Source organism: Anas platyrhynchos, chromosome 5 (assembly GCF_047663525.1).
Source record: "Anas platyrhynchos isolate ZD024472 breed Pekin duck chromosome 5, IASCAAS_PekinDuck_T2T, whole genome shotgun sequence".
NCBI lineage: Eukaryota > Metazoa > Chordata > Aves > Anseriformes > Anatidae > Anas > Anas platyrhynchos.
In genome coordinates this window covers 54,868,292-54,883,573 of record NC_092591.1, presented here as the reverse complement: position 1 = coordinate 54,883,573, position 15,282 = coordinate 54,868,292, and the positions used below count along the sequence as shown (strand labels likewise).

The window sequence follows — 15,282 nt, the reverse complement described above, 5'->3', positions numbered from 1 at the left end:
TAAAACAAAGAAAAATCCCTAGTGATTCATAATACCAAGGAACAAAGCAGTGTCCTATCTACTTTTGCCTCTAGAACACAATGTGCCCACTTCGTTATATGGAAAGAACTGTGAGAAGACGAGATCAACGAATCTTTCTTCATATTTACTGTCCATAAAAACTTCTACAGATGACTTTATGTTCCTTGTAAAGTGTTCATAAATCCCCTGCTAGAAATGGCCACAGTGCCACAAAACAGCTACGGCTTCGATGACTAATTTCAAAATGTTGAATAGCACAATTTAAAACCCACAAGTTATTTTCTAAAAGGCTTAATAAAAAAGACAAAAAATCCAGGAAGATGAGAACCCTAAGTTTTCCTGGAAGACAAACTTCATTAAAACACTTTAAAAAAGTGTATTCAATTTAACACTACTACTGCAAACACTTGGTTTTGACAGCTCAAATAGATGTTAGGCCAGATAAATGAGGCCAGTTCACCAATAGTTATATTATCAGCCTTCTTTATATATCTAAGCTTTACTAATGGTGTTTAAAAAATTCTAAACCCTAGACCCAAAAATGTTCTCAAAACTGAAAACAGTAGAACAGTCCTAAAGAGTACATAGACATACAAAGAGTCGCTCAAACTGTGCACAGTGTTTAAGCATTAACAGACCGAGCTGTAAAGACAAACTTTCTTCGCCACACAAGAGAGCACACATAAGTTACTAAAATAACTCTAAGGTAAGATACATATCAAGTTAGAGTTACTAGTCACGAAGATCATCTATTAGAAAGGAGTACGAAGTTATTTCAGTGGCTCTCCTTAGCACAGCTTCTAGTGTTGTGAAATGGTCCTCACAGCTTTCGTAACGCTCTTTTCCCAAAGGCAGGCATCGAATCACTCAGTAATCCATCCCACACTTGAGAATTATAACCCCATCTTAGAAAGTATTTCAATGCAACAATGCACTCTTACTCATGAGCTATTGAGAGTTCTTGTTTTGGCACAATGTTAACTTGCATCTACACTTGTAAAGTTCATTTTACAAATGCTAACCATTTAAGCACATGAATGCTCTGCCCATCAGGTGTGTTTGCCCAGCATCGCATACAACTTATATGCTTTGATGATGGATACAAAGCAATGAAACTGAAGTCAGCAGGAATAAAAATAGCCGTTTATCCTTTGCAGCCCAATCTAAGTTAGCCTCTGCTGTGGTGTACTGGGAAACATGAACGAGATGTGAATGCCACCTGTCTTCACAGGCCAACTTACAATCTGGAAGCAGACTAGAGAACATTAGCATAATGGGGTTTTATCAGCATCTTGCATGGAGGCTGGCAACAGAAGTTGCAGATAGAGTTGCTTGTTCCACTTGAACTCTTTGCAGCTTTGTTCTAATGGGAGTCAATTCCATGACCCATTCGCAAGTGAAACATGAGTAGTAGTGACTACAGAAGTGCCTGGGCTCGAGTCTTCTGGAGACAGGAATATGAAGTTAAAACCAACATTTCTGCTGCTGTTGGTATCTCGTGCTCCCTAACACCATCTCTTCTAGCACTCCACACATGGCAGTTAACAGAACTGCTGAGCCATGAAAGCTGGAAGTCAGAGCCAAAAACAAACCTCTGTGAAAGAATGCTCTTGATGTGCAGTTGCATGAAAGAGAGCAATCACCACAAATAGAAAAAAATCAAAACAGACAAACACTTTGGACAGCTGCCCTGGTCATTTAAAAACCCAGATGGAACTCATCTAGCCTCAGGCAGGGGACGTGGGTGGAGAAAAAGGAAGAGAAAGGAATATGTACAAGCTGGAACACATCTGAGGAACTGAAAGACAAGCAAAATGATCACCAATTAGCCTAAGGACAAGGGTCTACAGCTAACGTGTTCTTGCAGTGATCACATATGGCCTCTCACCAGAGATCTGGAACAGCTGGACTGGTGATTTGACTACACCATTACAGACTGCAGCATCACATCCTTCTATGCCATCTAATCAAAACTGATAGGCTAGCTTTCGTAACAGAAAATATTACTTCAAATTCGGTAAGACAAAGTCGGGTAACTTGGTCGATTTAATTCATTCCATCAATGAACTTTTAGTAGCAATAATGTTTAACAAGGCATTTTTCTCCTCAATATCCCAATAACGCCTGCGTTGTACTTATATTCCACAACAAAAGCTTAAGCATGGCAATACCGCTTGTTTTTAACCGAAAATATTTTTTCTGTAAAATGGATCACATTTCATTTAACCAGGACAGATCACTTGAACTATTTGTTTGGAATTGTCCTAGCATGATTTTTTCCTATTTTCACCTCAAGTACGTTTAGCAGGTTTATAGCAAACACAGGATTAAAGTTTTATAGCAAGAACAGGATTCAAGTTTTAATAATCTATTTTGGAAGCTGAAGGAATATGCTGACTGGTCCTGAATGTAATATGCACAAACCAACAAACAAATGCTGTGTTATCATTCCGTTCACACAAACGCACCTCTTAGGGATACTGCAGATTTGTACTAAAAGGCAGTAAGGTCAACTAAGCTGTTTCAATCAACTTCTACAGACAGCCTCACAGTTGTCCTTTCAGAAAAAAAAAAAAATTCTAACGAGCAATGCCATGTGGGAGTTCTAAGAATATTACAGGACTATGAAGCTGTTTTTTTTTTTTTTTTAAATTGTCAACTGATTTCTAAAGGAAATCAGCCTATTTTCCCAGGTTGGACATGTCACTTGATAACCGTCATTTTCCAGTGTAGCTGCTGAAAGAAATTGGAGGTGGGAAATATCAAGAGCATGCACTATCCACCTAGGATTACCTCCCCTTGTAAAACTACCTAGGACAATTTCCAAATCAAGAACTTACGTTACCACTTATTAACTGAGTCTCTTTCCAGAACCAACCAAAAAAATCTGAAGTGATTTCCTTCCATAAGCCTGCCAGCTGAATAACTTAAGCGGTAAGTAGAAGAAATCTAATCCAGAACACAAGTCCGCACAGCACAAAACAGAAGACACCAAACTCATCAGAAATAGCCAACAGGAACATGGAAGACAGGAGTATTACATCTGCACCAGGGTCATAACCGTGGTAGGATCATAAACGCCCACAGGCCTCTTTTCTCCTCACTGCACAGCAAACAGCAGTTCCCTGTTCCAAGTCCTAAACACCACCAACTCAGCAAGTCAGTTGCATATGAATTCCTCCCCAGACCTAATTGTACAGTGCTTCTAAGATGTCTTTACTGAATCAGGCCCAAATAGAAATTCACTTAAATTCTGGTCAAGAGTGCCTCTAAGATAGGTTCTGCTTAATATACTAGATGAGAAAGGTTTAACTTAACCCCGCCAACATAATTAATGAACATCCCGACATGGCACACATAACAGTGACAACAGCGATCAGTGCTTCTGTTATCAGCACCGTCCACCCTCCAGCAGTTGAATAACATTCTACCACCTAATAAAGCCAGAGCATATTAAATCAAATCTTGTCAGTGCAATATTCCAACCCAAAGCTACAAAGCAGCCAGTCGGAAGGATTTCTATCACTTAAAAAAACAAATTGCAGAAATTACTGAATTTTGAGCTGTTTTACCTACCTTGTCCTTGAAGATATGTGGATTTTGATATATGAAGTCACGATAGCTTTCTGTACGCACTTTATCCTATGATTTAAAGCAGAAAAAACAATGTTCACTTGGCCTACTCATATACAAGATACTGTTCAAAAATGCTGAGCAAGTTGCTTTTTACTTGGCCTGAAGATGTTTTGTGGCTACTGTACCTATAAGGATTCTCCAGTAATGATATTTTCCATACTAAAATATTTAAAATTTATTGCCTAAGCAAATAAAGCCAGCTGAGCCTCTGGAAGAGAAAATAAATACCTTTCACTATTCTGACCTGTTTCATTGGATTTTGGATGCTTCAACGTTCTTAACACCCCTTCGTCACCTCGCAAGAACAGCAGTAATAGAATGGCAATATTACATCAACTTTACACAGCAGCCTTCTATACAATGGTAAAAATTTGACTGATGAGGTCATAAAATTTTCTGCATCATTCTATGCTCTTAACTTGCATGACACGCAGATCCCTCAAAAGGAGTCATGGATCACATTAACTGTTTCTATTTCTGAACAAACTACAAATCTGAAAGCCTGAAAACAAGTCAGTAATTAAAGTTGTACAGCCCATCCTATGGAAGCTTAAATTAAATAGAGATCTAACTATAACTCAACATGATCTGAGAAGCTGGTATGTTTTCAAGCATACAACGAAGAGTTTACAATATCTCTGTGTATGAAAGCTAGTGGCGTAGCCCGATCTATCAGCAAGGTAATATATTGATCCTCTTAATGTGCATCACCAGGTGCACAAATTGACAGCCAAGTCTATGTTTTGGAATTGCTGTTGCAGGTCAGATGTTAGAGCAAAGCAAAAGAGTATCTTTTGAGTCACCTTTATCTAATAAAGATGGACTACGAATAATACTCAAGTAGTAAATAGAACTGTTATATTCAAGATTACATTCTTCTACTGTAGCAAATAATTTTTATAAAAACTATCAAAACTAAAGACATCTACAGTGAGAAAGAACAAAGTCTATTTTATTAGGAAAAAAGGTCATGAAGAGACTCAGAACAAAGAATATGTCCATAAAAATTATATAGACAAACCAGGTTATTCTGATGCTTGAAAACCCTAAAATCTGGTTAACAGTTAAGATCATTACACACATGGCCCAAACAGTCATGGAGTATTTTACAGAATTTTACTTTCAAAGTATATAAAATTAACATGAATAAAGCAAATAGATCCTTCAAAATTATGTTGGCTTACTACGACAATTCATCGAGAGCAACTATTTTTAGTAGTTTACTTCTGTCGCAGTATATAACAGGATTTGCTGAAACAACCAAAATAGTATTAAAAAAAAATCACAAGGTTCAGCATCAATCAAGCAAGCAGCCAGCTGGAAAGCTTTCAGCCTTCCATCCTGCCCACTCACATTGCCTCAGCACTGCCCCAGCTAAATCAATACAATTCTAGCTCCTGTCTCTACTATACGCACTACTGCCACGGTCATTCACTTCAAGTCTCTCTATTCATCAATTCCGTTCTTTCACTCACCATTTCAATGCAATACTTTTCTTGTTTTTAAATAAAATGGTAGGAAAACTTAAGACAATATTTAAAAAATTCTGAAGAGAAAAGAAAAGTAGAAAAACCAGCCATTTGAGCAGTGTAAAGTAACAACCATCCTTCCCTGGCTTTGAAATTGTTGCAGCAAAAGAAACAAATCGAAACTTCAGCCTGCCACTACTAGGCATGAGGAAAAAAAAGTTTCCAAATATAACACTGTCAGAAACAAAGCTGACAACACGCAGCAAATCCCCTTTCTTAAAGCTTTTTATGTAGCAAACCCATTTATTTATATAATACTGGCATACTAAAAAATCGAAGTGAAAGCCTGGCATATAGCAAAAAAGTCCGTATGTATGTGCAGTAAAAATCAATATTTTCCTACGGTTAGAAAAAAAGTCTGAAGTCTTAAAAACATGGACAAACATCCCCTGAAACCAAACTCAATTTGCAGAAATGCACAATTATGAAGAACTTCATAATCAATTCCTCATCTATACCCTTTAACAGCTCAAACGACACCTTTATTTATACAACTGACCTACAAAAACCAACTCCTATTATTTATCTTCAAGATTTTTAATATATTTCTCTAGACTACTCATTTAGGAAAACATTCTTCCATCTCTGCAGATACCTTCATGCTTCTGCAGCACTCCCTCTCCCTTTAAATTTACCTCACACTTACACTAGCCTTAACACAGGCTCATGTGCGTTTCTACATTAGGGCCATCAAATGATTTACAAAGCAGAAGATTTTATATGCTACCTGCGTGGACAAAGTTACTTTGCAACTCCATATTCTATCCATACATTTAGGCAGGAATTTTATTTATTTCTGCCATAAAAATGCTGAAACTGCTTACAACTTTCCTAACTATGGCCTTCTGTCAGAAAGGAAGCATCAAGGGGTTTTAATTTACGTGCCGGTTATAGGATGCTTAATTTTTTCATTTTATTTTTTTTAATTTACAAGGGAAGAGGTTTCCCCTTTAAAAAAAAATAAATGCCTTAACCCTTACCTTAATCACAAAAAAGCAGCTTACAATTTTTCCAGCTATTCAATGTCATGTTATCAATATGCTGGATAGCATACAAATGACACCAATTTCTGCTTTTACTTAATGCAATAGGAAACCACAATAACTTGCCTGACAAATTTTAATTGTCCGGTAAAAATAAACCGAAGAAAAATATTCATCATCTGTACTGTGCCATTATATCGTGTATCTTTTAAGCATATAGGAAAAAGCTGCTTCTGGCAAGGTTAAGTTGTGGAAGATACTGCAGCATCTTGAAGCCTGTCTCTAGAGTAAATGATTTCCCTAATGCTTCCTGTACAGTAAAAAGAATTCATAGAAAGGAAATAAAACTGAAAAAAGGTTCTCAGTCCGACTCCTAGGAAAAAAACTACTATGTATAGAAAGGGTTAAAAATGCAGCTACTCTGCAGTATATATATATACGGGCACACAGCCCGCTTCATTCTTTCTTCTACAGCCCTACTCAGATGCAGTTGAGATCACTTTCTAACCTTTAGCATCTCTTCGTGTATCCCATAATGCCCGTAGGAGCTGAAGTAAACGCCATCCTCATCCTCCTGAAGGTCTGCAATGGCGTTGGATGACGAGCTGCTACGGACATCCACGTTCATCACGAAATCCTGTGCAAATTGTCTGTAATCAATTTGAAATACACCCTTGAGACATGTTTATGGGACCATGAAAAGGAGGCGGGGGGGGGAGGGAGCTTGAAAGAGATAAGGAATCCAGACTGCACAGAGGCTTTTACAACAATGGGCCCGGCTTCGGCTTCAAATGTGCACAATCTCCCTCTGCTGGCTCCTGGAGGCTGCTGCACGATGATGCACCACTCTTGCCGCATTACCTATCCACGCTTCTCTCTTACTTCAAGCAGCGTTAGCAGTGAAACAGTTGCTGTATTCATCTGTGTGCCAGCCACAGTTTGATCCAATTCAGATTTCATTTCTATTTTTAAGTAGAAACTCCTTGCTTGGCATTTCCTAGCACAAAATCTAGTACCACCATGGTAAAAGTTTACAGGGGGACAACATCTGTTTTGTTTATGTAATGCAGTTATGGACTCAATACCAAAAACAGCACTTCAGAACTATAAATCATGTATAGATAGGTGAATGCCTAATGGAAGGTTGAAGAATGCACTTTAAACTGGAAGTATCAGAGGAAGCTAACTCTGAGCTTAAAATACAAGTTATTTTAATTCCATTTTTATTCACATGCTATACTTATTTTCCTCTTCCATGGCCTTGTACTCCTTATGTTATGTTCTCACTTCTCCAAGAAAGAATTGATGAACATTTTTGAAGAATTTTGGATCAAAGAACCCATACCTACGGTTTTATCATGAAAACTAAAATTAAAGGTTGACAACTGAACAACTCATACTATAATGTTGTAACTGACACTTCAATATGAAATCAAGCGGAAGAGAAAAAATGCTTCAGCAGCCAAACACAATTCCTTCAAGTTCTGCAGTCTGACCTAGACCACTCCAAAGTAGCCAACACTGACCTTTAACGCAAGCCTTATTTTCTTACATAGGAATCTACAGAAGCTCCAGGTAACACCTCGTTATCAATACCATCCTTACAGGACAACAAAATTACTATTTCTGTCCTGATATTTTAAATACTTCTGTGCTTAAAGTTTGGATAGGGAAGAGAAGGTGGTAAGTGAACTCACACTACAAGGCTGTCAATATTAGAAACTTCTTATACTTCCTGACATATAGGTAGGATACAGATCTTATTTTTAATATTGGTCTTTAACATACTAGTTCATGTTTTTATTACTTTTTATAAATACTGAAGTTATAAAAAAAGGCAACTTATGAAACTTAAATTCTATGGCATAAAATTAAAATAAACACATTGTACAACTTCAACTTAATTTCAGATTTGAAATTACTTTAACTGGATTCAGCCAAGAGTTCCCCCAGCCTACGCATGCAACACAAGTACCAAACAAAAACTCTAGTGGAGATTCCCTCTGCCTTTTTTAATCAAGAAACAAATACAAATAAAAGCCATCATCACTAAAGAGTACACAAACTGAATACAAAGTCAGCTATACAAGTCATGCTCTTACCTCTAAATCATATCAAATGCTAAAGGTGACCTGACTTACATAACTGTTACCATTTGTGGGGAAAGAAAGGCCTCCAGCTACCTGTTTTGAAATTGTATCCCTTTCCATTACATCACAAACAAGTCTGCTGAGCCTGGAAAGCTTTGAAAAACATTTCTGCATCAATTATCTTATACTCATTTAGTAGGTGTCCTCACGTACTATTACTCCCATGCTTAGAAATCAACAATTTCTAGGGAGCTGTACGACTGATCTTGACCAGTCATTAGAACACCTTACATTTTTTCTATACCTTAGAGAGCAACATCTGCATAATACAATCACACTGCAACTGAAACAAGTTACAGTTAATCTCCCACAAAGGGTCTGCAGATAGGTGAAGCGTGAGAAAGCTCCTGGACCTAGCTTTAACTGCTGAAGCCAAAGACAGGCAACCAGCCTTCTAAATACTGGTATACACCTATTTCCATAACAGAAGACAATAGAAAGACAAGTTCCCATAGATTAAGGTCCATAATGCTGTTCTTGCTCCACATTCCGCTTACGAGCTCCTTTTATTCTGTTGAGGGAAGCACTGTATCATCTATCTAAAAAGAAGTATCTGTCCATGGTCTCTTTCAATACAATAACCTACAGCAGAAATCAGCATCACTACAAATTACGGCATGTAGGCTACTACAGGGCAAGTGGTTGGTCTGCCCATAATTTATAACTGGTCTGCTTCACCTCATCTACACCTGGCCATTTTTTGCTTCAGTTCAAGCTCTTACTTCATTTTTTGAAGATCTTCTTGCGCTCTAGCCAAGGCTGCTTCTGCGAGTCTTGCTCTGTGTTCTGCACATTTTAATTGTTCAAGCACTGTCATATCATTTAAACCATTAGAACACATGTCGGCGGGTTCACACAAATCTTCTATATCTGATGGGGAAGAAGAAAAAAAATATGCTCATAAATGCATTACATTACCAATGTTACTATTTCTGTCTTTGGATAATTTGCAAATAGTGTGTTTTACAAGAAACATCACTGAGTTTGACAGGACTAACTGCAGAACACAATACTACTCACTAAAAGCATGATGTCAGAAGCGAGCTCAGAGTTAACCAAGCAAATAAATCCCCAACTTCGACTTCTTCAGGTATCTGTGTTTGATAATTGATAAATGAGACATTAGGTTTAGCTTTAGTTAATTACAGTGCTACTCTGTATTTTTCCTCATACAGAACTCAGAAAAGTTTAAGTAGAAGAAATCTAGATGAAACATTATTTTTAAGCACCACAACTCTAATTCAGCAGTAGGACCCATTCACCTCTTGCTAAATGCATCTGTTGAATTCAACAGACATCAGTGCATCAGAAAACAGTGCTGCTATGTTTCTGGATGTAATATGAAGCTACTGCCAGCTTGTCAGGCAAGAGACTTCATTTAAAAATAGAAAAATCACAGCTATGCTCATCTGTCAAAGACAACAAACTATTTGTTCCATGAGACTGAAACAAAGCAGGTATTTAAAGCACAATTTGCAGATGCTCATATTATCCGTAACTCTCAGCAACCACTAAGGTAGCTGAAAACACCAAGCACTGCAGAAGAGAGTAACATGGGCACAGAGTGCCCATTAGACTGTGAAGTGCACAGTGAAATGTGAAATCCCTGAAGTAACCCATCCATGTCCTCTATCTGTGCCATCAGGCAGCAGGGCTTGTTTACAAAAGGACAGACTATATAGAGCAGAAAAATTCCAGAAGCCCTGAGTACCTTATGGTTTAGGGGAAAGAAAGATGCACAATGAAGTGCAAAACAGAGACAGAGCTGGAAGATCATAGATAGCAAAAGCAAGTTCAGAAGTCAAATGGAATTCCCTCAAGACCTTTTAACAAACAGATCATTAAAACCACTAGAGGCAGAACTCTTCTACGCAATTGTATTATCTTACACTTGGTTGGTCCAAAGACCCAGCCTAAAAAATATGAAGCTCTTCGAACACAGCAGATTGCTTGCTCCTCACTTGTACATTTTTGATTCAAAGCACCTGATTTTAAGTATTTGCATTTAGAAGCTTTATACGCCCCATACATCTTCCACTGAAGTTTAGGTAAAGTCTTGATCTGCTTCATTACCACATACAGCAATCTCAACTAAGAACATCATATTTATAATACGGGAATGCAGATAATAAACAGAGCTATAAACACCTCAACCATTAAAAACCAACATACAACATGTGGTAAAAATACCAGAGTGACTGAACACTGTTAGTTCAATTATTAGATAGACTTTCTCAAGTACTCAAGTTAATTCAGGAGTAGTGCTGATGCTTTCTGTGACACCAACTCTTAATATCACATTTACCCCATGATACAGTGTAATCATACTGAAAAGCAGTTATTTACCAAACTGAAGCAGGAGATCATCTTCTAGCTCTGGTTTCAGATACTCCTCTCCCTCCCAAGGCAGTGGGCTGCTGACTGATTTCAAATACTCTGCTGCTGGTTTCTAGAGGAAAGGAGAAGAGCTTGTAAGTTTCTTTGAAAACACCAGACCCTCAGTTCCATTCAAGAAAACAAGGCCCAGGATTTTTCTTCCACCCATTAAAATAAATTGTGTATTGCAAAAGTAGTTTTATAGCAAATACCAAGAAATATACTGCTTTAAAGCCTAACTAGCAAGAACAATAAAGAACAACTTGTGGCTACCATCCTGGCTCTGACATCAAGTACGCACGTTAGCATAGTGACACTACAACCACGGTGACCAGAGCACAAAAATACATCTTTAAGCTAGTTTGTGTTGCAAAATCCAGAATGTTATAGGATCATGGAACTCAGCACAAGCAGTTAAGCACTGCAGTCTACCAGACACTGAAGGATACCTTCAGGATTGCACTGCATAAAGTTTACCAAGTTTACACAGGTGTTCAGCTGTGTCAGGCTCACAGCTTACAACAGAGGTAACCAATTAAACTAACGTCCTAATTGCATGAAGTCTTTTCACATGCACAGCACCTTACAGAAATGTTACATCCTCTTGTATTTGCATTTGTCAAGGTAATACTTCTTTGGAAAAAGGAGAGGTCAGATTCTGGACTTCAGTTTCTCTATTTGCATCACTTACTCTGTAGCTAATTATACCTTAAGTAATTGTTGAAGGATTTAAGTAAAAGATTGAAGATTCGAGTAAAAATTGCTTAATTGTGCAAGAAGTTTTTCAGCATAGACCTATAGATTCATGAAACAACCAAACATACATCAAAGTTACAATAAAAACAAAATGTAGCCAAGCCTAACTTAAAACTATAGGTTCACATCAGCTTTTCTGATTCTGATATTTTAGAGAGATTATTTTTACGTTCTGTGATCAAGTGCTGTCCTTCCTGGCAGTGTGCTCACGTTCCTAGGAAAGACTCTTTTGTACCAGCATACACAAGAACTAGGAAACTTAGTCATCAAGAGGTGAACCCATAACTGGAGTGAGACATCTAAGTTGAAGGCCAAGATGAATTACAAAGCACTGTGATATAACATAGCATGGACCTCTTTTAAATATGAAAATTCTCTTCTGGAAACAATATAAACTGCATGAATGAAGTACATTTAAAATAAAAACAACTTCACAGTTATGCTTGCACATAAAGAAACCAATTGATTGGTATTTTTTGGTCAATTCTTATTTCTAGAATACAAAGTTTCATGCAGTTATTAAAAAAAAAGCAAGCTGAAAACATAGCACCTTGATTTTGCATTCTCTAGACATCAATTACAGAAGTAATACATTGCATACTTACTTTCCGTCTAATGAAGTTTATTAGTTTAACATATCCATAAAAATCAAGTCCTGGAATGAAAGAAAAAAAGAGACAGTGCGTTACAGAAGATTCACAAGTTTTACTATTGTATGAATAGTAATTACTTGTTTAACTGGCCACCCTCTCCTTAGGATGTATGTCATTAAATAATGTCATCTTCCTATCTTAATTTCCCATTTACAATTTCACTCTCTAGGAACAAACCAAGACACGTCCACCTTCAGGACCAATACTTTTGCCACAAATCACGAACAGAAGACATGAAAACTTGGCTTACGAGAATGTATTTCCTTCCTTTGGCAAGCAACTCTGCACCAGGACATTACCTCCTACTAGGCTGCCTTGTTGATACTTTAGGTTGTCGTACTCCTCTGTTCCTATTTTCTACTTTCTGCTTACTGGAAAGTAAGCTGTTCCTACTCATCAAGAATACACGCTGATATTTAAAGTACCTCAGAAATAGAAATAGTTTACACGTAACTATTTACTTTCCTTGAAAAGCGAGAATACCATCTACACTAAAAACCCTTCCAGCGGGTTTCAGCCTGCAAGCAGTCCAGACCTTACAGTTTTACGTGCAGATGTCCGAATGCTTTGCACAGCTCCCACGCCACCACCTTTCTCCACTTCTTACCGCGTACTCTCAGGACAGTTTTCTTTCCAACCCTGCTTCCCAGCGCTCCTCTGCAGGCAGCAGGACGTGAATGAGAGGCTCTGTGCTCGGCCCCCACCCATCCCAACCCACCTCGCCCCCCACACGGTGCAGCCCGGAGCCGCCCCCGTGCTGCGTGCCGCTCACCGTGCCGCCGGGCCGCCTCGCGGAGGTCGAAGCCGTGCTGGGCGCTGCAGTGCGCGAACACCTCCCCGGCGGCGCCGAACACCCTGCGGGCAGACAGCCGTTAACCGACCGCACCCAACGGCCGCAACGCTCACACTGGGGATGGAAAGGGGTGGGGGGGGGCAGGCGCACCTGGCGCAGAAGAGGCATTGTGCCGGCGGGCCCTCGGCGCCTTCCTCCTCCTCCTCCTCCACCTCCTCCTCTTCCTCCTCCTCCCGCTCGTCGCCCCCCTCCGCCCTGGATCCCATCCTCCCCGGCCCCACGTGCGCCGCTTCCGGGCTCCTCGCGTCAGCTGCGCGCCCGCAGGGGCGGCACCGGGCGGCTGTGGGGAGATGGGGGGGGGACGGGGACGAGCGCGCCCCCTGGCGGCGGCCTCCCGCGCGCCCAGCCGGCCGGTGCTCCCGCCGCGGCGCCATCTTGTGGGGCCAGCCCGTCACAGCCCCTCATCAGGCACAGCGGGGCCCTAAATACCCCTAAAAGCACCTAAATACCGAAAAGCTGAGCTCGTGGCTCAAAGCAGATAGTATTTGTCACGGTGGGTGAGGCAGGTTACCAGAGCTCTTCTGCTTCCTCACCGCAGTTTGAGGCTGAGGGAAACGCACCTGCCCCTTCTGCCCCAACAAGCAGGGACCCGCATGCATCCCAACCCGTGCCCCAGGCTCACAGAGTGACGGATTTCCAACCTCAAGTAGCAAAAAGCACTGAAATTCCCATCTGTGCTAGTACAAGAGTTTCCAGAAACACTCGAACTACTTCTGCTTACTTCTCACAGCTAACACAAAAGCCTTTTATAAAAACAGTACTAGTTAAAGAGATTAGACTTGCCTAGATCTTGCATCATTATAGGCAATCCCAAAACAACATGAAAAAACCTACACCTGGAAACTGATTTTAGATATGATCAGAACAACAGATTTAAAAAGGAAATTTGTTCTAAGAGCTACCAGATCAGACTCCTTTACAAATCCTGCTTTCTTTTCAAATTCCCTATCCATTCAGAATTACTTCTATAGATACAGCAATATAACACGGATTCTTCAAATGCTGCTCAATGGTCTAAAATGAAGTTCCTTATAGATTTTTTTCCTTTCACAGCAATAAGTACTCATTGACTAGGAAGCAGTGCAAAATGCTGGCAAAATGCTGCATACCCCTAATGTACACGAGAAATCTAGGCATGCCAGATGCTTCTGCCTTCTCCCTAAGCAGGGTCTGATCCAACGAAAGAAATGGCACAACGATAAAACACTTCTCCTCTACTCTTGCTCAGAGAGCTAATCACAGAAATAGATTCAGCAGCCACTGTTCTGTACGTAGTCCCTGGGCTGATAGCAGCAAAAGCAGGAACAGCAGCTTCTTTGTGTTTTACTGAAGTTCTCCCCCACTGAAGGGGCAAGGGGTCACTGATTGCATAGTCTTTGCTCCATTGCACGCCCTCAGCTATTGTTGAGTCCACGCAGAGAATAACAGACTGAATGTGCTGCCCAGCCTTGTAACCAAATCTTTTTTTTTGTCATTGTATAAATTAAGATTCTCGATAAATGTAAAGCACCTGTTCACTTGGAACAATGTATATAGCATGTTGGGTTAAGACTGTATGAAGACTGTATGACAGCAGAAGCATATAGCTTGCACCAGTACCTCTTGAAATATGATCATCTTTGTTACCATCTCCTAATCCTTATAAAGGGATTTGCATGGTACAGGAAGATTTACAATGTAATGGATTACTATTTTATAATCCAGACCAAGGGGAAGAAACTTCAAATATTTACATTTTTTTACTGTGTTTCAAACTTTTTTTGAAGCTCTGGAAACACAGCAGGCTGTCAGATGGTGTTTGCACACAAAATATGGTCTTGTCGTATCGCTTGTAAGCTGTAATATTTCATCTGGATTTCCAAGCACATGTAACTTTTATTTTCTACCTGTGTCACCACAGTGCTTGTCATTACTCAAAAGCACAGAAAGTCTGTTAGCAGAAACTACATACAGAGCAAATTAAACATTTTTGAGAAAACTATTATTAAACAGCTATTACTTTACCCTGTGTAAAATACACACAGAACTACACGGAAGCATGAAGCTCAAGACTGAAAACAGTTTTTCAAAAGTATTTTCTGTCTAGAAAGCTGAGATGATCTGAAATATTATCCTATACTCCTCTGATACTAAACCCAGCCTGCTAGGTGTACGTGCCAAGAACCATACTCCCAAAACTACGCAGTGCAATGGGAATTACTGGTCGTACTCAGTCTTCCTATCCCAGTTGGTTGCACATTTTATTAAACTAATTATGCACAGCTCTTGTAGCAAGCAATCGGGTCTAGAAGCAGATACTACCTTTTCCAGGATGTCTTTTTGATA

At 39.5% G+C, this 15,282-nt stretch overlaps 1 protein-coding gene across 4 annotated transcripts in view; it reads right to left on the bottom strand.

The window, feature by feature from the left end:
• Positions 1-15,282, bottom strand: part of PRMT3 (protein arginine methyltransferase 3) — a 196,821-nt gene that overhangs the window by 44,149 nt on the left and 137,390 nt on the right. For 2 of the 4 annotated variants that reach the window (XR_011809800.1, XM_072039133.1), the window contains exons 1-7: positions 13,048-13,207; positions 12,877-12,959; positions 12,057-12,106; positions 10,666-10,768; positions 9,042-9,189; positions 6,678-6,819; positions 3,598-3,663 (exon numbers count right to left, since the gene is read on the bottom strand). Coding sequence is in view for 3 of the 4 variants with exons in the window: in XM_072039133.1 (XP_071895234.1) it covers positions 3,598-3,663; positions 6,678-6,819; positions 9,042-9,189; positions 10,666-10,768; positions 12,057-12,106; positions 12,877-12,959; positions 13,048-13,163 (708 nt within the window). In the remaining variant the exon portion in view is untranslated. Of the gene's footprint in view, positions 1-3,597; positions 3,664-6,677; positions 6,820-9,041; positions 9,190-10,665; positions 10,769-12,056; positions 12,107-12,876; positions 12,960-13,047; positions 13,208-15,282 lie in introns of those variants that run through there. The other 2 variants (XM_072039135.1, XM_072039134.1) reach the window with 1 other exon arrangement.